Raw genomic sequence first — 24,398 nt, forward strand, 5'->3', positions numbered from 1 at the left:
CTGAGAAATATATTGCAGTCGTTTGAATCTAGGGAAATTTAAATTTAAATATATATATGTATTTTCCAAAGTTTTTTGGTTTACTAGATACAAACTAAAGGAGAATTCTCATCACGTTGAATCGGCTAAACAAACGATATCACTATAGAATAAAATCTAGAATAGAAACAACAAATTTGTTCAAATTTCTTTCCTCGGTTTACTTTAATCTATGTTGAATGTCAGTTATATTGTAATGTTTGATATTTGTTGAAATGAACTTTTGGATTATTTCTAATCACTTATTAATGTTTTAACTCTTATGAAATAACCGCAAAGAATTTTAATTGCACGTGCATTGTTTAAATGCGTTTTATTTATTAGGCGAAGCAAACCTCGCTCCCTTTATACGATCAGGTACGTTTATCGTTTCTTTTAGACACATTATTTATTTGCATACTTTGTTTATTGCATACATTTTCTTATTAACTTCTTATCTATTTCGTTGAGATAAGAAAAATTTTTACACACAATCGTAATTGATTAGATTGTACATTTGCAATATATGCAACTGTTTGTAAATGTATATTTATAAAAGTGTAACTGTTATACAAATTTAAAAAACAATTCAGTTAGCTCCATAAACATTTGTAAAAGGAACGTATTATATCCATTTTTAAACAATGTAATACCTGCTACATTCAGCATAGAATTCCAGCTGTTCTAAATCATTGACCTCTTCATTATCAAAGAAATGTTAAGTGCTGGATGATGTATTATTTTCTTTACATTATTATGTATTATAGAGTTTTTTGATTAAGGACTATGTGGCAAAAAGTTTCTTTATAGTCTTATCATATATGCTCTAATAACTTTATAAGTACGAAATTATAAATCATATTGTATTATTTTACTTATCAAGTTTGTTATTTATTAGTGGTTTTATAACACATTAATTGCATATATGACATTATTTAAGCATTGTTTTAAGTCCTTGTTTCATATTTATACAACATTTTTAAAATAGAGATGTTCAATAATAGTTCAAATTATATATATCAAAGAAAGTATATCATACAGTAAATAACAGATAATTTTAATAATTTTACATAAACTTATACTGTTTATAATATATAATTATAAATCGATTATGTGGGTTTATTATATTGTTAAGTAACTTCTGTCTTAAAGGGAATAGAAAGATTTTTGGTTTTTTTTTTTTAGTGAAGGTCACTATTTTATAAAATGGCTGATTCCAGTGATTTGGATCGGCAAATAGAACAACTAAAAAAATGTGAAATCATCAAAGAAGCAGAGGTTAAAGCTCTTTGTGCCAAGGCACGTGAAATTCTTATTGAAGAGAGTAACGTACAAAGAGTGGACTCTCCAGTTACTGTATGTTTTTATTACAATAAATGTAAAGCGTTATTATAATCATAGTTTATAAAAGGCATGATTTATTTTCAGGTATGTGGGGATATTCATGGTCAATTTTATGACTTGAAAGAATTATTTAAGGTTGGGGGTGATGTTCCAGAGACAAATTATCTATTTATGGGAGACTTTGTTGACAGAGGGTTTTATAGTGTTGAAACATTCCTTCTACTTTTGGCATTAAAAGTAACTATACAAATTTTTTATAATGATACAATGCCTTAAAAATATAAGAAATTAATATGATGATCAATGAAATTATTAACTTTGAAAATTACATTGAGGAAATGAATTATTACCTCTGTAATGACAACTATGGATGTGAACATACTTACAGGTTCGTTATCCTGATAGGATTACATTAATAAGAGGAAATCATGAATCTCGACAGATTACACAAGTTTATGGTTTTTACGATGAATGCTTACGCAAATATGGCAGCATTACAGTTTGGCGATATTGTACTGAAATATTTGATTATTTATCTCTTTCTGCTATCATTGATGGAAAAATATTTTGTGTTCATGGTGGATTATCTCCAAGTATTCAAACGCTCGATCAAATAAGGACTATAGATAGAAAACAAGAAGTAGGAACTATGCTTAAATTTGTATAAAAAATATTGAACTATTTATATATATTAGATAAAATTTTATGGTATAAAATACAATGTAATAAAATACATATTTATAAACTTCTTATAGGTGCCACATGATGGACCAATGTGTGATTTACTTTGGTCAGATCCTGAAGATACTCAAGGTTGGGGAGTTTCGCCACGTGGAGCTGGTTACCTTTTCGGAAGTGATGTTGTAGCACAGTTTAATTCTGCGAATGATATTGAGATGATTTGTAGAGCACACCAATTAGTTATGGAAGGATATAAATGGCACTTTAATGAGACTGTTTTGACTGTTTGGTCAGCGCCTAATTACTGCTATAGGTAAATGAATATTTTAAGGATATAAAGAGATTACATCTTTGATCTTTTTTATAAATTGATATTTTTAATATAATATTTTTTTGATAGATGTGGTAATGTTGCTGCAATATTAGAATTAAATGAACACCTTCAGCGAGAATTCACAATATTTGAAGCAGCACCACAGGAAAGTCGAGGAATACCTAGTAAAAAGCCTCAAGCTGATTACTTTTTATAAAAAAAATTTAATTAAAAATGACTGCATAAACCAAAATATTTCCAAATGTTTTTTTTTTTAAAGAAAGAATCCATTTTAAACGATTGCTTGACACATATTTACAAAACGTTCACATAAGAAAAGAGGATTTGATCATGAGAATATTGTAGACAAAAACTAACGTTGATTCATTTGTAATTAAATATTAGCAACGGACTTCTATCGGTATTGGAAATATCAATTTGATATAATAAATAATATGAGTATATGTGTTTCTCAATATCATAATTTGTTAATATGAAAATCTGTATGACTCTACAAAACATACTGAATAGTTTTGTCCTTGATGATAGAAGTATATATCTTTTAAAAATGTGTATTTCGTCATTTCTCAAATTTCAAAGATACGTACACACACATATGCGAAAACATTTGTACTAAGTACATTTAATTATTATAATAAGATTGAACTTCTTTTGCTTTAATTTCTGTAATTATTTCATACAAAATGTTCTAAACGTGTGTAGAAAAGAATCAAATTGCGTAATTCTATCTTATATTGTATAAATATTTAATTTATATGTGATTTAATCTATAACTAAATTTTAATGGTATTAAAATAATCATTTAGCATGAAAAACAATAAAATAGAAAAAGTAAGTAGAATTTATAAGTGATTGTTTGACTTCAAGAGTAAGTAAATTTATTATAATTATAATAATTTTTTATGTAACTACGTTCTAATAGGTACGAGATTATAAATATTGAAGTAACAGACCATTTTATAACCCAGCTGTATAGTGAATTTCAAAAATAATTTGACAAACTGTAATTTCAGAAAAACTGATTTTATAGGGAAATAGCGTCAACGAAGCTTAGTTATTTCATTCCTTAGTTCGATTTTACCAATTTTAATTTTGTGTTATTAATATCATCGATTTCTTTATATATATTATTCTTAATTAGCAATTTACATACTTTTACATATAGTTATAATATACATTTTTTGATATTATGTAACCTTGTAAATGAATTATCTACATATAATAGTAAAATGATACACGAAAATTATAATAATATAGTCTCATTAAACAGATGTCTTTAATGATTAGATTTACATATTAGTTAATTAATATTACTTTGTTAATAGTATCAATGTAGATTTTGTGAATAAGTATTTATGTAAAAGTATTTGAGTAAAAATGTTGCAGAACAATTTTTTTCAAAATATAATAAAAGTCTGCTAAAAGCAACGAAGTACTATCATATTCTATAGTTCTATTCTTTTGCGTATATTGGCAACACTATTGACATAATATCTATCAAAGTTGTTTCCACGGTTGATTCTTCTGTTAAGCCGTGGTTGGTACATAAATACGAAGAGTACGTGACGTGTAAAACATTTTAGTTATTTAAATAAACATTAGACATTAATGAAATTAGTTCATAACTAGTACTTATTAATATATTGTGAAAGTTTTATTATTCACCGTACAATGACATAATTCACTTATGTATATCAATAATTAGTTGTTTACAATAACATAACCTATCAAATTATGGATGTTCCAACTCCTTCAAATGTAAATCATGGATTTTCCCATAATACTGATGGATTTTTAAATATATCTATTGAATCTCCAAATTTGGATCCATTGTCAACAAAACGTAGAAGGTGCATATTAATTTTTCACTTATAGATGTATTTACAGATTTAAATGATTCTATGTTCATATATTGTATACTATACATCTAAAGGCAGCTTAATTCTTTAATTGTACCACATAATTACATGACGTAATATTATTTTATGAAAAATATGAATGAATAACTGTTTTTATTTTAATACAATCAAATGAAAATATTATACAAGTTTGTGTTAATTAACTTTATATTAGTTATTAATAATGTCCAAACTAAGATTGATTTTGTAAATATTATAAATATTAGTACTAGTAGAGGAGGCAATGTATATATTTTCATAAATGTTAATTCTTTCATTAATTAATTCGTTCGTAATAGATTACTATTAACTCTATTGATATATTTTTATGACAAAACATTTAATCTAATACTAATTAGATAATATTTTATATATAAAAAATTAAATTCTAGTAAATAAATTATAACTTCAATTAAATTTGTTTAATTCTTCATAAGACGTATATAATAACATAACTTAAGAAAACATTCAGAGAAATAAAACATTTGCATGAATTATCTAAAATGAAATATTTATATATATAAAGGCAGTTTTGACATAATATCCTTATAAATTGACCAGCACTATAAAATGCGATTCATATATATATATATATATATATATATATATATATATATATATATGAGGTGAAGTGAAACGAAAAGAAACATTATTAATAAAACATGTTTGTGGCCATTAGTTTTTAAAATTAAAGATGAAATAATTTTGCACATAAAACTGTAAAATACAAACGAATAAAAGTAATTATCTTTCAAAATCAATCAACCATTTTATTGCAATTGTTGTTAATGCAACTGTAAAATAACATTAATTCTCAATAAATTTGTGTTCACATGGTTATCGTGATATTATATGACTTTAACATTGTTTGAACATTTATTTTATCCATTTACAAATAAAAGAACTGTTAAATTTATTTTTATTTATTTATGAGTTATGAGATAATTAAGTTATTAGAAATTTATAATCTATTCCTTCATTTATAAATTTAGAAAAATTTCTATAAGATTTTATTTTGCTTGTTAACATGGACAAACAAATACATTTGTGTAAGTACATATATAAATGCAAACAACTGTATGCACAAAGCGTTATTGAAGTCATACTTAATATAAAATCACATCTTACGTACAATATTAATTGTATAAGGAATATAATTAGGAAGATGCATACAATATAAGAATTACTTGTTTGATTACTTTTTATATACTTTATACAAAGGAAGTTATCAATAAAGATGACATACAATAAGTAAGAATAAAAATAATCAATATAATATAATACTCGATATATAATATAATATAATATAATACTCAAAGAATTAATTAAATTAATTAAATACAGATTAATAACTCTTATATATATCTCAACTATATCAATTGTATTTGTACTTTTAGTTCTTCACGTACAATAAAGCGTAGAAAATTTGATGATGAGCTTGTTGAAACAACATTCAACTTACAACCTCCAGCTACAAGTACAAAGTCTGCCTCCAGATCTAGAACTGTCTCAATTTCTACTACCCCAATAGAGTCTGCTGTTCCACAACAAAATGCACCAAGTCCTATTCAGGTTTCTACAAATGTTTCTCAATCGGATAGATGTAACAGACGAACAAGTAGACCAGGAGCGTCGAATGCTCCAGGACGAAAAAATAAGAAGAATAAAAATCATTCACATTCAGTAAATGCAACGAAAGATCTAGGAAGATGGAAACCAACAGATGACTTAGCATTAATCACTGGCGTGCAACAGACAAATGATTTAAGAATGGTATTTATTTTCTTTTTTTTTTTTTATTGTAAGCATTTAATACAAAGATCTAATTGCTTGAAATTAACTTTATAATACTAGAATTAAAGAAATACAATAAATGTTTTATTGTTTTACTAAGTATGTTAAGGTATTGTTAGTATCATTCATTTTGTATATTTTTTATTAAAATAATAATATAATAGTAATACATAGAACTCATTTATGTCCAATAGGTTCACAGAGGTACAAAATTTTCTTGCCGTTTTACATTGCAAGAAATACAACAAAGATGGTATGCTTTGTTATACGACAGTGCTGTTTCAAGAGTAGCAGTACAAGCTATGCGTAATTTACACCCGGAATTAATTGCTAGTGTGCAAGCAAGAACTTTATACAGTAAAGCAGAGGAAGATCTTCTGGGTACAATAAAATCGGTAATTAAATGTTATAATTTAATAAAATATTTTTTTAGCTATATTAATAAATTTAAAACATAAAATATTTTTGGCCTTAGTTTCTTATGCATATATTTTTTAAATAATAAGAAAACTTTTTATATTTGTTTAGATTACTCAACCAACGGTAGAAGTTTTTCAAGAACTTCTTGAAGCAAATGCTCATACATTTTATTCTGCCCGAACTGCAAAAGCTTTATTAGCTCATTGGCAGTTGATGAAACAATATCATCTTCTTCCTGACCAAACTGTACAAAGTTTACCACGGGGTGAACACGTTCTTAATTTTTCTGATGCAGAGGAAATGATCAATGATACAGAATTAATGGAACAGAAAGATGAGTTAGTAGATGCGGAACTTATTGCAGCAGATAGGAGAAATAAGAGAGAAATAAAAGTGTTAGAAAATGAATTGTGTAGATGGCAGGTTCTAGTTGATAGCGTAACGGGAGTAAATCCACCAGATTTTGATAATCAAACTTTAGCGATACTTAGGGGAAGGCTTGTTAGATATTTAATGAGATCACGAGAGGTAATTTTTAGAAAAGTTAAAATGAATCTCTTAAACTATATCATAGGAAATTTTCTGTTAAACTTATTTTGTATTATTTTAATTGATTTCGTATTTAAACTCTTCCAGTTAATTTCCAGTTAAATTTATCTTATATTATTTTAATTGATTTCGTATTTAAACTCTTAACTCTTTGATTAGATTACTGTGGGTCGTTCAACAAAAGACCACAATGTGGATGTAGATTTAACATTGGAAGGACCAGCCTGGAAAATATCTAGAAGACAAGGAACTATTCGGTTAAGAAATAATGGAGATTTCTTTCTTTCCTCAGAGGGAAAGCGACCAATTTTTGTAGACAGCAGGCCCATTCTTGCAGGAAATAAAATGAAGCTTAATAATAATAGTGTAATTGAGGTACTAAATTAGTTTAGTTTTATTATATAAGAGAATTTATTATATTATAAAAGAGAACATTTTACTCTTACTAATACACTTTCTACAAGACATATAATACTTTCAATGTTCTTTTTTTTCTTTTTCTTTTTTTTTAGATTGCAGGTCTGAGATTTATATTTTTGATAAATCAAGAACTGATTTCTGTTATACGTCAAGAGGTAGTCAAACTAAATTTGAAACCATGAGTGTTCTATTTCATTCCATAATTAATATTGTGTACTACTATAAATAATGTATTGTCTCGTATACGTTTATCGTATTATATATATATATATATATATATATATATATATATATATATATATATATATATATATATATATATATATATATATAAGAGTTTTGTATAAAGTAAATGTTCCATTAAAAGAAACTAATAAATTTTGCTCAATTTTGTATATTGTAATTTTGTTTCCTTGTTAATATTGGCTTGCATTGTACAAAACAGCTTGATTCATCTATATTTTGCATTTGTTTAAATATTAGAAAATTTACAATAAATGCACTACTGAAAGAAAAAATGAACATATGTATACCTTTGAGGAGCCGTAAAAGGAATTGTTTATATTCTAGAGGCAATGCGTAATCTTGAGCAGATAGTGGGGATCATGGAGCATTGTCTGGGGAGGGGGTGGGGATTGAAACGTGCAAGTGCATTTTTGAACTTTCTTTTACAAGATTTAAAATTTGCTTGTAATTTATATTTTGATATTTCTATCGGATACTATCAGCCTAAATAATTCAATTCACATTAATTATATACTTAACAAGTTTTTCAGAATGTGACATAATATTTTTATGTTTTCTTACTCTTTGGGGGTGGGGGGACGGTAGGGGTGATCGCCTTTTGGACCCGCCACTGTGGTCAGAGACATGGCGGAAATCTAGAAATGCGAATCCGGGGTTTGAGGCTGTTTAAATACCGGGGAAGAAAGAAAGAAAGGAAGATAGGGGATATATGTATGTATAATGTTCAGAAAAATTTCATTACGAGAAATTAAATGGTTTCGAGCGATGCATCACGCGGTGCACCTGTCTTTTCCGTAAGTGAACACATTCCAGAGATTTCAAGTTAACCTCTATTTTTCTAAATAAAACTATACATTGCTTTATTCGATGCACTATTCGATGCATTTTGTCATTCTCCGTAAAGATGTGTCGAGGTACTTGGATTGAACAATCATTAGTTTAAAAAATATTTCAATCGTAATGTTGTAAAAATTTTACATATGAGAAACGAAGGAACACGCAGAGCAGAATGCTTGTGTAATTTGTGTTTATGTTCCCCTTGTCTTTCATACATTAAATTTATTTCAAGTACCATTTATTCAAATAGAGAATATCAAGTAAAATAAAAAATCATTTCATTTGATTGTCAAATGACAAAGTAATTCAACGAAAAGTCACTTGATTATTTAAAAGATCTAATGTGATGATTATTTGAAGATAATGTCTTGAAATAAAGTAATGTCACATAATTAATTATATTTTATGCTCTTCTATCTTTTCCATCTTCTATATATCCCCCCTGCCCCCTCCGCGCCCTATTTACCATATACCAATTGGTAATGATCTTTCGGTCGATACAATTTAAATCACAGTGACGAAACAAACAACTAATAATATTAATGTAATTCGAGATGTATCATGTAGTGATACGAGCGAAATATAAGTTACACATATATTGGAAATAACATTTATTTTTTAAAGGATTATATATTATAGAAATTATAATCATGGAAAAAGTGAAGTGACAAATGTTACAATAATTCGATATTTTAGTAATGTTTTACTGGTTACTATCGGTGATTCTTCCTGCTTGCGTCATCATCAACCGCCCCTTCCTTCCCAACCACCTCCATGTCCATTTCCACCACCCCCGTGTCCACCGCCACCACCTCCGTGTCCACCGCCACCACCATTCCATCCATGTCCATAATGCTGTCTATCAGAGCTTAAAAACATTAATAAAATTGTTATTAAATTCGGGAATAAAAAGTTCTTCATAAATAATTTATTAATAAAGGAACGAACAAGTTACTTTGGAAATAATGTAATTCATATCTGGACTTTCAAAGATTATTTCATATCTGCACCTCAAAGCCAGAGTGTATTAAAGTTCACTTAAAAAAAAAAAAAAAACCATTTTACATGTTACTTGTATTAGATTTTTCACTCTTTTCGAAGGTAAACAATTTTCTCATTCTAAAAATTAGTTTTTAATATAATAGCGTAAAAACGATATTAGATTCATATCTTGTTCCAAGGAAAACGGTCTATTTTTATTTCAAAACGCAACAATGCCCAGGACACAAATTCACTTTTAAACAATAAAACGATAAACATTTTATCTGCGTTCAAAAAATTACGTATATATCTGTAATGATTTCAGTTACAAGGCTTTGCAACTGTGATTTGTTCTATGCTAAAGATTGAAAAGTGTGATTTAAGTTTGGCATTGGACTCTGGCATTGGAACCCAGATATAGTTAATACGATTTTAAGGTATCTAAACGTTGGATGCTTCGATTCTTTAGACTCGCGATAATCTGCCAAAAAAATGTTCTTAGCACGTTAGTCAGTATTGAATTAGACGTAATAATAAAATAATTATTTTTCTTTCGAGATATCCAAAAGAAACAAGAAATAATATCGTTTATTAATTTAATTTATCATAAAATCCATTCTACAATGAAAATAGAAAGCGTCCAGCAGAAAGTTATGAAACATGGATTATATTCCGCTACTTTTATCATCGTGTACGATAGAAAGTGTTTATTTTTCAATGATGAATAGTTTTTAAATCAACTCGTCAATTGTTTGATATCGTAAATTATTTTTACTTACTCATAAGCAGTTGCATCAGCATTCAAGTCCTTGACGTTATTCAAAGAAGATTCAACCTCCACAGTAGCAGGTTTTAAAGGCTTCTCCAAACAGGATACCAAAACCATCATTGAGACAAGTAAGATCTATATACGAAAGACATCCTTTATTTATATGACGGAACAGTAATACGGTATATTATTAAGAAAAAGAATAATAATTTTTACTTTCTAAAGTATTATACGCATATACATATATATGTAAACATATCGTTCGTTTCATGGAAAATAATAATGTGATTTTTTGAAATATAAACAGAAACAACGTCAAAGATTTTTTGAAATAAAATCGCAGTAAACACACTGAATTCAGTACTCACCAAATGCACTGGTCGCAACATTTTGAGAACTGAGATCAGATCGTCCAGGATCGGGCTTATATATGTCTTTGCTAGCACAAACAGTTGCGAAGAAGGATCGAGATGACACACAAGATTGCGAAGAATAAGGTAAACATTGTATAAATACGATTGAAAAATGTCGAATCACCTTTTTTAACAGTTTACACCAAAATTTTGTGGATAGCATTTTAATTTTCTTATTATATAAAATAACTTTGTGCAATAAAAAGTTACTGAAAGCATTAGAAGGATATTTTCAGTCTAAAGAAGCTGCGATTATTTGATATTCTTCTAGTTAATTCGTAATCTTCGTCTTTATATCTTTGTGTAGTAAATTATTTGTCAACTATTTGACATCTTCTATATCTTCTATATCTATTCCTTAAAATAATAGCACTGGTGCGTAAAGTCATCTTTATTTTACTATGTCTTTAAATAAATAAAGAGACAAACGACAAACTTTGTTTATCTGTTGTAACAAATTTTTATAAGAATATTATTTTGCAGGGAAATAATATCTTTGGAATATGCTCTGTGCAATACAAATCGATTATGCCCTAAGGTAATAACATTTTAAGAGCAGTAATAAGTACACCGTGGTCTTAAGTTTGTAGTACGAGTGAAATCTGTAGTACGAGGAGATATTCTTTGGTTCTGGATCTGAGAGAGAACATTGGTGTACATGGTGTACATTGTTAATCAATCGTATTGTTATTTTAAGAACAAGAAGTACGCGTAATATGAATAAATTAGATCGTTCATGATATGTTCTGAGAAATTTTTCTGGTAAACAGTAGGAAACTAATATAAGGAAAAATAAATTCCATATTATACGCAGTTTGTCTTTAAATACTTTGTTTACAAAATCACAAGGAAATATTGATAAGTAAGTATGCAGCTAAGAATGCGTTTTTTAATTACAGGATATGAAACGTTGTCTTATTACGATATAGTTATTGAAGGTGTAACCTGTTGTTTACATCGAGTCATTCTAATCATACGAATACAGTAGAATAAACAGGATTGTAATTACATTCGTATTCTACGATAAAATGTTCTTCGTTACTTATTTCATATAACATTCGATATTGTATACAGCGTGAAGCACGTAAAGCATAACAGTTGAATATCATTGAAAATAATGGTGATACAAAAAAGGTATCGTATTGAAAATGTAAAGTATTGTAGGGGGTACAACGTTTCGTGTAGCTAAATCTTTTTACATTAGGGAATGAAGAAGAATTTTAAGGTCACCAGCATTTTTTAGAACGCAACTATGTATTTTGTAATATATAGCTTGGTATATAAAAATACAGTTAGTAAATTACCAACTGTATATATACGCATATGTACGCACAATTCGATGTAACTAACAGTACACACCTCCACTAGCGATGTCATAACGAGTCAATCTTTCATATTCTGCGATAAATAAAGAATACAATCTTACCTTTATATACGTTTTGTAGTTGACGCTTATGCCTCTGTAAATAAAGCGTTTAAAGTCAAATTGCGGATCATGTGTGTTTATTTAGTATTTCTTATATTACTTATATTAGTTTATCAGAAAAAATTCTCAGAAGATATCACGATCGATCTAATTTATTCATATTACGCGTACTTCTCGTTATTAAAATAACAATACGATTGATTAACAATGTACATCATGTACACTGATGTTCTCTCTCACTTAGAACCAAAGATAATCTCCGACTTCACTCGTACTACAAACTTAAGACCACGGTGTACTTATTAGTGCTCTTAAAATGTTACTACCGTAGGGCATAATCGATTTGTATCGCACAGAACATATTTGAAAGATATTATTTCCCCGCAAAATAATATTCTTATAAAAATTTGTTACAGCAGATAAACAAAGTTTATCGTTTGTCTCTTTATTTATTTAAAGATACAGTAAAATAAAGATGACTTTACGCACCAGTGCCATTACTTTAAGGAATAGGTATAGAAGATATAGAAGGTATCAAATAGTGAACAAATAATCGCAGCTTCTTTAGACTGCAAATATCCTTCTGATACTTTGACTTAACTTTTTGTTGCGCAAAGTTGTTTTATATAATAAGGAAAATGAAATGCCATATCTTAGCGTAAGAAAAAGAATTAATCGACATTGGCTCAACATTCACCGGTTTATCCTTTATTGTGCGCATCCTTGTGTGATGTCAACCTTTCTTCGCAATTCTTTGTGTTTAAAGAGACAGATATATAAACCCGATCCTGGGCGATCTGATCTCAGTTCTCAAAATGTTGCGACCAGTGCATTTGGTGAGTACTGAATTCAGTGTGTTTACTGCGATTTTATTTCAAAAAATCTTTGACGTTGTTTCTGTTTATATTTCAAAAAATCACATTATTATTTTCCATGAAATGAACGATATTTTTACATATATATGTATATGCGTATAATACTTTAGAAAGTAAAAATTATTATTCTTTTTCTTAATAATATACCGTATTGCTGTTCCGTCATATAAATAAAGAATAAAGGATGTCTTTCGTATATAGATCTTACTTGTCTCAATGATGGTTTTGGTATCCTGTTTGGAAGAGCCTTTAAAACCTATAACTATGGAGGTTGAATCCCCTTTACAAAATGCCAACGACTTGAATGCTGACGCAACTGCTTATGGGTAAATCAAAATAATTCATACCTACAAAATTTTGTTCGGAACATTTTTTGGCAAACTTTCGCGAGTCTAATGAATCGTGGCTTCCACCGTTTAAATAGCTTAAAATCATGTAGACTGTGTCTGGAACCCAGAACCACAGTGTATATCAGGTCACACATTTGATACTTTCGAGAAGTTGAAGAACAAAACAAAGTTGCAAGATCCGTGAACAAGTGAAAAATTTTGTACCAGAAATATGTAGAATGACATTTTTTCTTTTTCTTCTTCTTTTTTTTTTTTTTTAAGGTCGACTTAATATTGTTTGGCTTTGAGGTTCGGATATGAAATAATTTTTGAATATCAATATAAAAATAACATTATTCTCAAGTAATTTCATAGTCTCGGTATTAGCGAATTATTTATACAGCGATTTCTATTCCTGAATTTAATAATAATTTTTCTAACGTTTTTAAGTTATGGAAATCCATGGCGTTATGGATTGTACGGCTCTTGGCGTGGTCGCGGAAACGGTTGTAACGGTAATAGCTGGGGAGGAAGAGGATGGCCAGGCAAAAGCGGTTGGTGGTGATACAAATACGACGAGCCTTCGATATTATTAATTGAAACATTACTAAACTTTAGAATTATCGTAACAATTGTCGCTTTCCTTTCTGGATGATTATAATTTGTATAGCACTATATATAATTCTTTATAAATAATCCTTTATAAATAAATTTTATTTACAATGTATGTGTGCAAACTGAAATTTCAGTCGTACATGGCACGATATATATATCTCATATTACGTTAATATCGTACTTTATAAAATCGTAGAATATCTCTCTTTTAACTTCCCGGCTGGTAGCAAAAACTGTCGTTCTATCTTCGAACGAAGATAAAATAGAACATATTCTATGTATGTTTAATTGCTAAAACGACGTTTTGGGAATAAGGGCAGAACATTTCGATATCATACCTTAAATCGACAAATTGCATCGTTAACTTTGAGAATAAATCCCGGCAGATACAAATTCGGCATTTGACGATCCTAATATCTAGTATGAATCTAACGTTGGCTATTGAAAATATTCGAAGAGACAGAGACGAGATAGGAATACAAACAATTTTCCCCTTCGATACTACGTCAAAAGCAAAAGAAAGAAAGGATATAGTTAAGGATTAAAATAGTAATGAAACTCATCATTTTATTAGTATTAATAGCAACATTTTATTATCTTATATTAATGTACAAAGTATTTTCTAACGCTAGTATAATTAAGGATATAAAAAAATATGCCTTCAATTTTATGTGGTGTATCGACTCGTTTAACAAACGAATATAAAATAAAAGATGCTAAATATATTACCCAAATCAACATTTTCCCTGTTAATTATATATTATTCGTATAACATTGTTATTGATAGACAAATACTACATTCAAACACTTATGTTCTGCGGTTACGGAGTAGGAACCCATTCAAGCCAATTTTTAATTTGCTTCTGAAGTTTTGATCCAGGACTCATAGTGGCTGTAACTTGTTTAGCACCGATTACACGAATATCTTCTCTAAGTATTCCTTTTGATTTGCCACAATGAATTAATGCATGCGCGGCATTCAGCATTTTATCACTTGCGGCCTTTTCTGAGTAAAAAAGGACATTGCATTTAACGTAAAATAATTATAATATAAAAATGCAAATGTATAATACATATAATCACAAAGGAAAGAAAGTGTGAATACCTTGAAAATTTCCTATAAAACCAATTCCGACAGATTTTTTATTATATCCAATGGTATGAGCTCCTTCACGATTCCAGCCGCGGCCCTCATATACATTCCCATCTCCACCGATTAGAAATCTATCGTGTAAAAATATTAAATAACAAACGGTAGAATAAAACGCTTATTGTTTCATACAATTGTCAGTTGCACTCTATAAATATAAAAATAATAAATAAAAAATACAAATTTCTTTAGAATCGTTGTAAAATATTGAAAACCGAAATCTAGTTAATGAGAGGCTAAAGTGAGCGGATTAAATTCCTTTTTCGAATTATTCAAAGTTCATTGTCACTTATTTTTTCTACATTTAAACTACAGATCTTATATGATCGTGTTATGTGGTGTAAGTAATGTATTTAAAATGATACTTAAGAGTATCCTATATCATCCCATCCATTACTATCCATGTGATAAGATCGAATGTTCTCGGCTTGAGCAATACATTCACTTCTAGTATTACATTCTGCGGTAACTGTATGATGAATAATGACATATGGTATGGGAATAATTAAATAATTTATGCTTTTTGCGTCTACATCAGTCCACTCGCTCCGTCCGATAATCTGAGGGCAACTTTCGTTTCCGTCTGAGAAAGTAAAATTTATATTACTTTATTCTTAAGAAACATATGTTTTGTATTTTTAATTTATAAAAACATCGTGTACATACATATCTATATTGTTTGATTGTTGAATAACGTCGAAATAATAATTTTCTAAAATGTTTACTTCTTTCAAATATATTTTCTCGAAAACAATTATTAGCATAGTTTTTAGTAAAATTACATTATCTTCGATAACATTTAAATACTGACTTACCACTGATACAAAAGAGAAGAAAGATTATGAACATAAATTTTTCCATCTTGTAAATATTAAAATGAAACTGGTATGATCACTTGTAAAGCTGGACCTGTATGTTCTTTATTCTTCTAAATAAACTAAAAATAAAAAAATACAATAAACTACTATTATATTTCAACAAATGTATCAATTATAAAAGGCGGAGCAATTAATAAACGAAGACAAATATGTGGTTAAATGTGCTTGCAGTTGGAAGCTATCTCACCCGACTAAAGTTCATATAATCTAAAGCGTTAATGTTTCTTTTCTGCATTTTATCTTTTCTTTTTTTTTCTTTTTTTTTTCCTGAATGTGCGCACAAGCGGGGATATTCCAGATATAGCTCATATATTTAATTTTGGATTCGTATTATTTCGTAAACTTTAGAAAAGATCAAGTCATGCTTCGGAGTTACAACGTATGTGCTTAAGTACATATTCAGTTAATAACATTCACTAAACTAACGAGGTAAACACTTTTGAACATTTTCTTTAATCATCCATAACTCAAGAAGTAAGCTACATACATGTACAGGGTGTACGATTTGAAGGTTCACACGCAATTATCTCCCAAACTATTTGTTATTCAAAAATGTGTTTAAATGAAATGCAGACCGTTTACTGGCAAATTCATCGACAATACAATACAATATTTATCGCTGTTATAATAAATAGTTAATTCATTTAGTCAATAATATAAAATATGTTATTCCTAGTGTCTTCCAAGATGAATTCGTCCTGTGTTATGTTCTTCTGCCGCGTGTTTCCAAATACAGTAAGGAAATTACAGGGGATATTTCCTTAATGTCGCCGTTTCTACTCGACACATATATGTACAGTCCTTATCTATGAGTTTTGATTATTTTAAGTCGGTATGTTTACCCTTCTCCATCCTTTAATTATTTCCTGTCTTCCTTTCTTAAAAATGCGTTCAAACTTCCCTCTAGTAGAACTACTCGTCGACCATCTTCCTTATCTATTTTATCGACCAATCAACGCACGCATTCCGCTTATTCTAGAAATTTATGAAATTGTAATAACAGAAAAAAATTAAAAAGGATGCAAGAAAAAAACTGACTTTTAAAACTAAATATGATAAAAAATCACACCGCAATTTAATTAATTTTATTATAGTGCATGAATATAACCGATCTTTGCATAGTTTTCGTCCACAGTAGCGTCCTCCTAGTTCGGTTAGTACGCGATAAAACTTTGGAAATAATTAAAAACTCATCCGCGAAAATAAACTCAAAACTGTTATATGTAATTCGCCTTCAGGAAATCTATAATTTAAAAATTCCTGTTGAACTTCAGGAAACCTATAATTTAAAAGTTCCTGTTAAACGTCTACGAAATACTTAATATCCCATCTCTGTGTTTTTTCAATCTTCAAATAGGTATACATTTAATAACAGATACATACAGCGGGTATGCTTTTTATGATCATATTACGTGTATTATACGAAACATCTTAAAATTCCATTAGCGCTGTAATGACACCCAACTATCAGATTATATTGGTAAAATTTTTAACGATTCTGAAAGTGTACAGAGGTTGCAAGATATTTAATACAAATATATATTTTGTAGAAACCTAACACCAATCACAAAAATATTTAAACTGGCAATCATCCACAACATTAATATGTCTCACTATATAGTGAGACCATTTTTACTACTTACTAGATATACGCTTAAGACGGTATTATTATTCATATTGTATATTAAACTTTTACTAAATATAGGTCTGCAATAAATACGTTGCACATATATAATATATAATAGTTTCAATAAAATTTTGCCGATATAATCACGTAATCACGTCTCATTGGTGTTATGAAAGTTTTAAAACGTTTTATATGATAAGCACAATATAAAAATGAAAACTTTTGCGACCCACTGTATACACACACACGCGCGCGTGCGCGTCATACAAATAAAGCTATCATTTTTTATACTTCTAAATAACTAGATTTTTAACTAATAGTAATAGAAAGAAATTCATATTTGTATCACCTACGCATATAAATAATATATCTCAAGTATATTATGAAATAAATAGTTCCAACTTTTATGGTTATTGTGGACTAACGTACCCCCTAACCTAATGAAAAAAAAGAGACGAAAATTGATGTTAGGGAATTTATTGGTAATGATTGGTATTGTATATTTTTGAATAATGATGGAGACAGTGCATCCATCTAGAAGTTAGGATTACCGATGTCCGCCGCGGCGGCGACAGAGTCAACATCCGGCGACGCAGAGATGCGCACGTTTCGGCGCTCGCCGAGGGAAAAGGGACGCCGCGATCGTGACTTCGAGACATGAGAGCGACGATGAAGCCCGCCAGCATACACAGCAGCACCTGAGGAGCACGTTCGCTTCCAGTAGTACATCCAATAAAGAATTCGGCCGGTTCACTTGGGATTTACGTAGGTTCGATCTTTGGTCCTAAAGTTTATTCTGAAACGATCGAAAGGCTAACTTTTCTACCAACGAGGTAACACACCTCTTCCTCTGAATCATGAATGGTTCTATGATTCTCTTTTTAAATAGAAATTATTGATAATTATTGTACGTTCTTTCGTTATCTGATTATCAAATCCCTTTATTCAATGTTGATAATATATTTTAAGTATCTTACCGATTAAATTAGTTATCTACTACAAATTATTAAATATGTTTTCACTTATTCTATAAAGATTTATGCATTTGTATATATTCAGTTTTGTGACAATTATTTTTCATTTTTGTTTAAGATATATGACTCTATATTTTACAAGCATTTATAAAATTACAGAATTTAATTAATCTCTTTTATGCACATCATTTTTCTTTTTTTCATATAATTTAAATTAACAAAACTGTCATGCAAAATTATATTTACTGAGGTTGTACAACTATTCATGTAATGTTTGTTTATGTAGAGCAGAATACAGAAATATGTGAACATTTGCTTTGTATCTTGTGGATTTGTTTTATTTTGATTTTAAGCACTAAAGTGTTAGTCGTATAAGGCAATATTCCTAATCTAATTTTTATTCTATCAATGAAAAGTCAATAATGAAATATGTAACGTCACAATCTATTAATTGGAATATTTAATTTTAAAGGTATCTTTTAAAAAATATTTGTAATTATAAATATATTTATAAATACAATTTTGTACATGAATTTATATTTATCATTCTAATGCTTTTAATTAATTTCATCTAATCACTTGAATTTTCCTTAATTACTATATATTATTATGTTAAAGAAATAAATTCTACTGAAACTATTTTTTTGTATTTTATCAAATTTTAGGTGAGAAGAGAATCATTCGTTTAATAATTTTTGGTGAGAATATACTATCATTGGTACTAAGAGTATTTCTCTTTTGTGTGTCTTATCCAAAGAGGTTCTCGACGTCCATAGTCAAGGGCACGAGGTTTGTTCTATTGTATCTTTGATAATTAATAGACCTATATATTTGTTTGTTATTTATTACCTATGTAACAATAATGAAATGTATATTATTAAACTTGATTTCTTGTATGCTATCTTATTACATGTATTTCTGAAGTAAATATATTTTACAGTTTAAGTAAATCATTTTAGAGCCATGTCATCAGGCGCAGGTTCCAGTGGAACTGGCCGGGGGCGTGGTTCATCACTGGCAGACAATAAGCCAGAGAGCAAGGAAGCGAAGCCTAATCCAAAGATGTCGAAAGCTTTAGGAACATCCGCCAAAAGGTAGCACATCCATCATCCAAAATTAAAAAGACTCTGCCATGGAGACTTAACAAGAGCTTAAACTAATCTTCTTGTCGCAGGATACAAAAAGAATTGGCAGAAATCACATTAGATCCACCACCAAATTGCAGGTTTGATTTTTTCCCCTAATTATTTTTATCATTTATGTTATTTGTGATATTAACACATTCAAAGTAAAGCTTATTTTGGCTAACTTTCGGTTTGTGCCAATAATACAGTCGAATCTGGATAATTCAGAAATCTATAAAATTACAATTTTGTTCATTCCATTCCTCTCCATTGCGAAAATCTCTGGAAGTTGAAGTAAAACTTACTTTGTAAGCTGTGCTATGTGTCACAGAATGTGAGAAACAAAAAATTCGATATTTCTTTCTTCTAGGATTGTTAGGATTGTTAGGATTGTCTCGAATAATATAAGACAAGGTTCGACTGTAGTATTCACTTAAAATAAACTTACTTAAAGTTTACTAAAAGGAAACAATAGTTTGACTTTCAAATTTCTTTCTTTTAGTAATTAGAAAAGCTTTATTACAATCAATGGTCTAATTGTTAATTTTTGCCAAAATCCGAATTTTTGCTCTTGTTTCTTATACTACTAAATAATCTATGTAACTTTGGTATTTATCTTATAGCGCAGGACCTAAAGGAGACAATTTATATGAATGGGTATCAACAATACTTGGACCTCCTGGTTCAGTTTATGAGGGAGGAGTATTTTTCTTAGACATACATTTTTCCCCAGAGTATCCATTTAAACCTCCAAAGGTACGTTAATCGCATAATTAATTATTATTAATTTTGTGATAAATTTTATAACGAAATTTATGTCAGTAAAAGTTATAGAGTTGATGTGCAATAATGCGATATTAAAATATAGAAAAATTGTTTATATACAAGATGACATGAAATTTGCAATAAATTATTTTATTTTTAACGCTTTAACGTTCTAATCAATGTTTACGTTATTAAATTATTATTCAAACTTTTTTCTATATTATACTATATAATGTTTTAATCACATGCATTTATTGTAAAATTAATAGCAAATAATACTCGATAAAATTTTAGTGACAGTTTATTAAACATGTAATTTTAGATTGTAATTTATTAAAAACAAAATGTAACGGAACTGAATATAGAAATAGCTTTGAAATAAAGAAGATGAAGTTATATGTTGATTTTAACTTTTCAATGTTAGGTACTTAATTTATAAAGATAATATAAGAATACAGCATATTTTCTTTGAAAAAGGGACTTTTATGCAGTCATTATAAAAAGTTTATAATCTCTGTAATTTCTCATTAACGGGCTGCGTATCTTTCAGAACATATTGTATTATATAGTACAAATAAAAAACAGTCCATTGTGGATCATCTATTAAAAGTAGTGGGAAGAGTGACAGAAAATCATTAAGATATAATTAATCGTTAATATAATGTTTTTAGGTTACATTCCGAACACGCATCTATCATTGTAATATCAACAGTCAGGGTGTAATTTGTTTGGACATTTTAAAGGATAATTGGTCTCCCGCGCTAACCATTTCAAAAGTACTACTATCTATCTGTTCTCTCTTAACAGATTGTAATCCAGGTAAAACGAACTTCATAAATATTATAGTTAAATTATTTTAGGTATTAATATAATATATTCTCTTCAAATAAAGCTAACGAAATTAATATATGTATTTATATATCTTCAAATTTGTTGTTGTGCAATTTTATATTATTCTAAAATCATCTTAAATGAATGAATATATTATGTAAAATAGGAATATGAATAAATTTACTATTATGCTATTATTTATGATATTATTTATGTTTCAGCGGATCCTTTAGTAGGAAGTATAGCAACGCAGTATCTACAAAATAGAGAAGAGCATGATCGCATAGCACGACTTTGGACTAAGCGTTATGCCACATGAATGACTTTTTGAATAAAGCTGATCTCCTTGTTCTTTCAAAGCAAACTTAAGGGAGCCCGTTCGACTATGCTAAAATTTTGATTATTCGGATTGATCATTCATTTTTAACAAATTAATAAAGATAATCAAATTTTCTCGATTAATCGAACGTTATTTGTAAGTTTAAAATTGCCTTAATGCAGTGGTACTTTTCTTTAAACTATATTTTAATTAAAATTATTTGTCCGTGTAAACAGTGATTATTTTACAGACATTGTTTCGCTAATCAGCATTAGATATAGTCGCATTAAAGGGAAGTTACCTCACATTAAAAAATGCCTCATAGCTGGCAAAAATGTTCGGTTATTCGAAAAAATGTACCGAAATGTACTTGATAATCATAATTTCTGTTTATATTTAAATTATACTTTTTAATAAATCCCATTAATGATTATAAGTGATCATTCGAATAATCATGGTTCAGGTTCTCTGCACCTTCGAAAACTTATCGTATGTATATGTATATCTATCGAAGGATTGCTTTAAATGAAAGACTCTTTAAGATCGTCCATACGATCATTGTGATGTGCTTTTATATCGAGTATGTAAATGTGCCTAAGATGAATGAATGTGCGTGCATGTGCTACCTTACTACTCTCGTTTTCACCCTGCAGCTCTTAAAACGCGTTTATATCTTCCAAAATGCATTCTTGTGAATATAATTGACTAATGATGCCATAAAAATGTACATCTAGCCTTAATATTTAGTCTCGAATCATTTTTTCCATTACATGTACTGATCTTCGCGCAAATACCCACTTTTTTTTTATTTATAATAAATTGTTTGTATGAAAAATATTTGCATCAATTCGATTCGAAACTTTTATAGTAGCATCACAAATTCTTTTAACCAATAAACTTTTACAAAATATATCCGGTATTGATATTAGTATTAGGTACCAATGTAATATATTAAATTCAACAGAAAGTATTCTTTTTTATTGTAAAGCATAGATCTATGATAAATTTTTCTTTTAAATTATACAAGATTTTTTAAATATAAAAGTTATTGTACAATGTCTTCCAGAATTAGAAGCGATTTACTTTTCAAGCTAAAGTAATAGATTGGTATTGTGAATTTCTGTAATATGTAAGTACACATTTTCATAATTATAATAAAGAGAACTTTTAGTTTCTTAAACTTTCTTAAAAGTATGGCACAGGGGTGAAAAAGTGAAAGTGAGGGCTTCTCTATCTTTTTCTTGTTTTCTCTGTTCCTTTTGTTTATTTGCTCGTTTTAAAAATTTGCGATGAGATAGTATTTAAAGTGGTATGTCCATTGAGAGTATCGAATTATATTGATAGGTTAGGCAATATTATGAACAATACAAATAATCTGACCTGTAAGTAATTAGGCTGATAGTTATCATAAGGGTCCCTTTAAAATGTTGCACTCTTTACATAATTTCTATATAAAGTATGATTAATCGTATTACGTAAAATTATTTGATCGAAATTAATTTTCATTTAAACACATTTCATTCCATCGAATTAACAAAGATTATAGTATTATGTAGAGATTTTTTACGTAGTTTTTAATCTATTTGATTATGCCTATTGGGTAACTGAATATAAATATGAATATGAAACAAATAATAACTATGAAAACTAAATTAACTTTGATAAATCTGTTAAAAATTGTGTACCAATCAATATACTTTTCAAGATTGTTTTAATCGGGCCCATAAAACTTAAATCACTGTAACTGTAAATAAACATAATTTTCTCTATGTTAACGATAAAGAGTCACAGTTCATGATTTCCATAAAATTTATATTGATTACATTAACAAATAATTCAAAAAGTAATACTGTTGTACAATTTTTTTATATGAGATTGAAGATGAACGAAGTATTCAAGTTATAGAACTCAAATACATTTTATACTGATTAATTATTAATTTTACTAAAAGATAAATTAACGTATATAAAAATTGTTCAGCTATTAACATCATCGTAGCCTCTACCACAAATGAAATTAATAATAACAAAAGACAAAAATTTTAAAGTTTTTAGAACTGAGCATTCACTGTCTTAATTAGTTATTTCATTCATTAATTATTGTACAGTTTGCGTCGCGCAAAGGGATTTTGTTTTTTATTTCATTGAAATTACTGTCGAGATTCTTGTAAATATATTCTGTGCGGTTCTTGATAAAATGATCTTTTGGACCCCTGAAATTGTATATAGATCGTACGTAGAAATTTGCTCTTTTGTAATTAAATGTTAAAAAAAAGTAAAAACATTTTTAATGAAGCGTGTTTCATCGTATGAATTATGTAAAGGAGATTGTTTAAACGATTCTTTGAGTCATTTGAAGACTCGCGTAAGAAGAAGGTTTCAATAATTTCCGAAATGTGCTAAATTTAAACAGCTTTTTATAACTCGTATAAAATAAGAGTGCGATAGAAGAATTTAGAGAATATATAAGTAGTCAATAATAACTAATGTTTCTAAGGTAATATTATGGCACAAAAGATCGTTTAAACGGATTCCTGTTCTATTTTTTCTTGTGAATTTCTTTTACTTTCTTTTCAACATATAGTTGTAAGACGCTACAAGAGAGCATCCTATATGATTAATAAATGTTAGTCTGCTAATCTTAGAGTGAATATAGAACAAAATAAAAGAAGAAAATCTGGTCGTATAGAATGTTTACTGATCTTTCTCTATTTTTGTTTTTATTTTCTTTTAAGTGAAACACATAAATAATTGAAGCATGCTTATAAGAAATATAATTTCG

The 24,398-nt window shown here is 28.4% G+C and overlaps 5 protein-coding genes across 7 annotated transcripts; 3 read left to right on the plus strand and 2 right to left on the minus strand.

Moving 5' to 3' along the window:
* Positions 1 to 137: 137 nt before the first annotated feature.
* Positions 138 to 2,832, plus strand: LOC100649716 (serine/threonine-protein phosphatase 4 catalytic subunit). Its single transcript, XM_003401961.4, has 6 exons — positions 138 to 396; positions 1,204 to 1,374; positions 1,447 to 1,599; positions 1,751 to 2,002; positions 2,118 to 2,356; positions 2,444 to 2,832. The coding sequence occupies exons 2-6, from the start codon at positions 1,225 to 1,227 to the stop codon at positions 2,571 to 2,573; spliced, it is 924 nt and encodes a 307-aa protein (XP_003402009.3). The 5' UTR covers positions 138 to 396; positions 1,204 to 1,224; the 3' UTR covers positions 2,574 to 2,832.
* An 859-nt stretch (positions 2,833 to 3,691) lies between these two features.
* Positions 3,692 to 7,853, plus strand: LOC100643064 (microspherule protein 1). The gene is made up of 6 exons (XM_048413752.1): positions 3,692 to 4,227; positions 5,673 to 6,048; positions 6,264 to 6,464; positions 6,598 to 7,017; positions 7,198 to 7,413; positions 7,551 to 7,853. The coding sequence occupies exons 1-6, from the start codon at positions 4,112 to 4,114 to the stop codon at positions 7,638 to 7,640; spliced, it is 1,419 nt and encodes a 472-aa protein (XP_048269709.1). The 5' UTR covers positions 3,692 to 4,111; the 3' UTR covers positions 7,641 to 7,853.
* Positions 7,854 to 8,325: 472 nt separating this feature from the next.
* LOC100647680 (ubiquitin-conjugating enzyme E2-24 kDa) lies at positions 8,326 to 24,307 on the plus strand. Of its 2 annotated transcripts, none has more exons than XM_048413755.1 (8): positions 8,326 to 8,498; positions 18,130 to 18,373; positions 19,244 to 19,367; positions 19,538 to 19,672; positions 19,753 to 19,803; positions 20,326 to 20,458; positions 21,139 to 21,286; positions 21,520 to 24,307. In XM_048413755.1, the coding sequence occupies exons 4-8, from the start codon at positions 19,542 to 19,544 to the stop codon at positions 21,615 to 21,617; spliced, it is 561 nt and encodes a 186-aa protein (XP_048269712.1). In that variant the 5' UTR covers positions 8,326 to 8,498; positions 18,130 to 18,373; positions 19,244 to 19,367; positions 19,538 to 19,541; the 3' UTR covers positions 21,618 to 24,307. The 2 variants fall into 2 exon arrangements, with proteins under 2 accessions (XP_048269712.1, XP_048269714.1); XM_048413757.1 differs by having other exon boundaries at positions 19,336 to 19,367.
* Positions 9,138 to 10,782, minus strand: LOC100643262 (glycine-rich cell wall structural protein). Its single transcript, XM_003401988.4, has 3 exons — positions 10,660 to 10,782; positions 10,302 to 10,426; positions 9,138 to 9,409 (listed from the first exon to the last, which is right to left on the minus strand). Exons 1-3 carry the CDS (start codon positions 10,678 to 10,680, stop codon positions 9,286 to 9,288), a joined length of 270 nt encoding a protein of 89 aa, XP_003402036.2. The 5' UTR covers positions 10,681 to 10,782; the 3' UTR covers positions 9,138 to 9,285.
* On the minus strand, positions 14,652 to 16,435 carry LOC100651268 (peptidoglycan-recognition protein 2). Of its 2 annotated transcripts, XM_012317934.3 has the most exons (5): positions 16,165 to 16,435; positions 15,915 to 16,036; positions 15,469 to 15,682; positions 15,055 to 15,173; positions 14,652 to 14,955 (listed from the first exon to the last, which is right to left on the minus strand). In XM_012317934.3, exons 2-5 carry the CDS (start codon positions 15,958 to 15,960, stop codon positions 14,771 to 14,773), a joined length of 564 nt encoding a protein of 187 aa, XP_012173324.1. In that variant the 5' UTR covers positions 15,961 to 16,036; positions 16,165 to 16,435; the 3' UTR covers positions 14,652 to 14,770. The 2 variants fall into 2 exon arrangements, with proteins under 2 accessions (XP_012173324.1, XP_048269711.1); XM_048413754.1 differs by lacking the exon at positions 16,165 to 16,435 and having other exon boundaries at positions 15,915 to 16,158.
* Positions 24,308 to 24,398: the final 91 nt, after the last annotated feature.

This window comes from Bombus terrestris, chromosome 17 (assembly GCF_910591885.1).
Source record: "Bombus terrestris chromosome 17, iyBomTerr1.2, whole genome shotgun sequence".
Taxonomy (NCBI): Eukaryota; Metazoa; Arthropoda; class Insecta; order Hymenoptera; family Apidae; genus Bombus; species Bombus terrestris.

What these genes read in the sequence shown, in the direction of transcription:
- LOC100649716 (XM_003401961.4), top strand. Translation starts at nt 1,225, where the DNA reads ATGGCTGATTCCAGTGATTTGGATCGGCAAATAGAACAACTAAAAAAA. An exon ending in TTCTACTTTTGGCATTAAAA is followed by an intron (nt 1,600 to 1,750) that starts GTAACTATACAA and finishes ACATACTTACAG; the next exon opens with GTTCGTTATCCTGATAGGAT. An exon ending in GCGCCTAATTACTGCTATAG is followed by an intron (nt 2,357 to 2,443) that starts GTAAATGAATAT and finishes TTTTTTTGATAG; the next exon opens with ATGTGGTAATGTTGCTGCAA.
- LOC100643064 (XM_048413752.1), top strand. Translation starts at nt 4,112, where the DNA reads ATGGATGTTCCAACTCCTTCAAATGTAAATCATGGATTTTCCCATAAT. An exon ending in AGACAAATGATTTAAGAATG is followed by an intron (nt 6,049 to 6,263) that starts GTATTTATTTTC and finishes TATGTCCAATAG; the next exon opens with GTTCACAGAGGTACAAAATT. An exon ending in ATAATAATAGTGTAATTGAG is followed by an intron (nt 7,414 to 7,550) that starts GTACTAAATTAG and finishes CTTTTTTTTTAG; the next exon opens with ATTGCAGGTCTGAGATTTAT.
- LOC100643262 (XM_003401988.4), bottom strand. Translation starts at nt 10,680, where the DNA reads ATGTTGCGACCAGTGCATTTG. An exon ending in TGTTGCGACCAGTGCATTTG is followed by an intron (nt 10,427 to 10,659) that starts GTGAGTACTGAA and finishes TTTCGTATATAG; the next exon opens with ATCTTACTTGTCTCAATGAT. An exon ending in GCTGATGCAACTGCTTATGA is followed by an intron (nt 9,410 to 10,301) that starts GTAAGTAAAAAT and finishes AATGTTTTTAAG; the next exon opens with CTCTGATAGACAGCATTATG.
- LOC100651268 (XM_012317934.3), bottom strand. Translation starts at nt 15,960, where the DNA reads ATGGAAAAATTTATGTTCATAATCTTTCTTCTCTTTTGTATCAGTG. An exon ending in TCTTCTCTTTTGTATCAGTG is followed by an intron (nt 15,683 to 15,914) that starts GTAAGTCAGTAT and finishes TTACTTTCTCAG; the next exon opens with ACGGAAACGAAAGTTGCCCT. An exon ending in TGGGATGATATAGGATACTC is followed by an intron (nt 15,174 to 15,468) that starts TTAAGTATCATT and finishes TTTACACGATAG; the next exon opens with ATTTCTAATCGGTGGAGATG.
- LOC100647680 (XM_048413755.1), top strand. Translation starts at nt 19,542, where the DNA reads ATGTCATCAGGCGCAGGTTCCAGTGGAACTGGCCGGGGGCGTGGTTCA. An exon ending in GATCCACCACCAAATTGCAG is followed by an intron (nt 19,804 to 20,325) that starts GTTTGATTTTTT and finishes TTTATCTTATAG; the next exon opens with CGCAGGACCTAAAGGAGACA. An exon ending in ATCCATTTAAACCTCCAAAG is followed by an intron (nt 20,459 to 21,138) that starts GTACGTTAATCG and finishes TAATGTTTTTAG; the next exon opens with GTTACATTCCGAACACGCAT.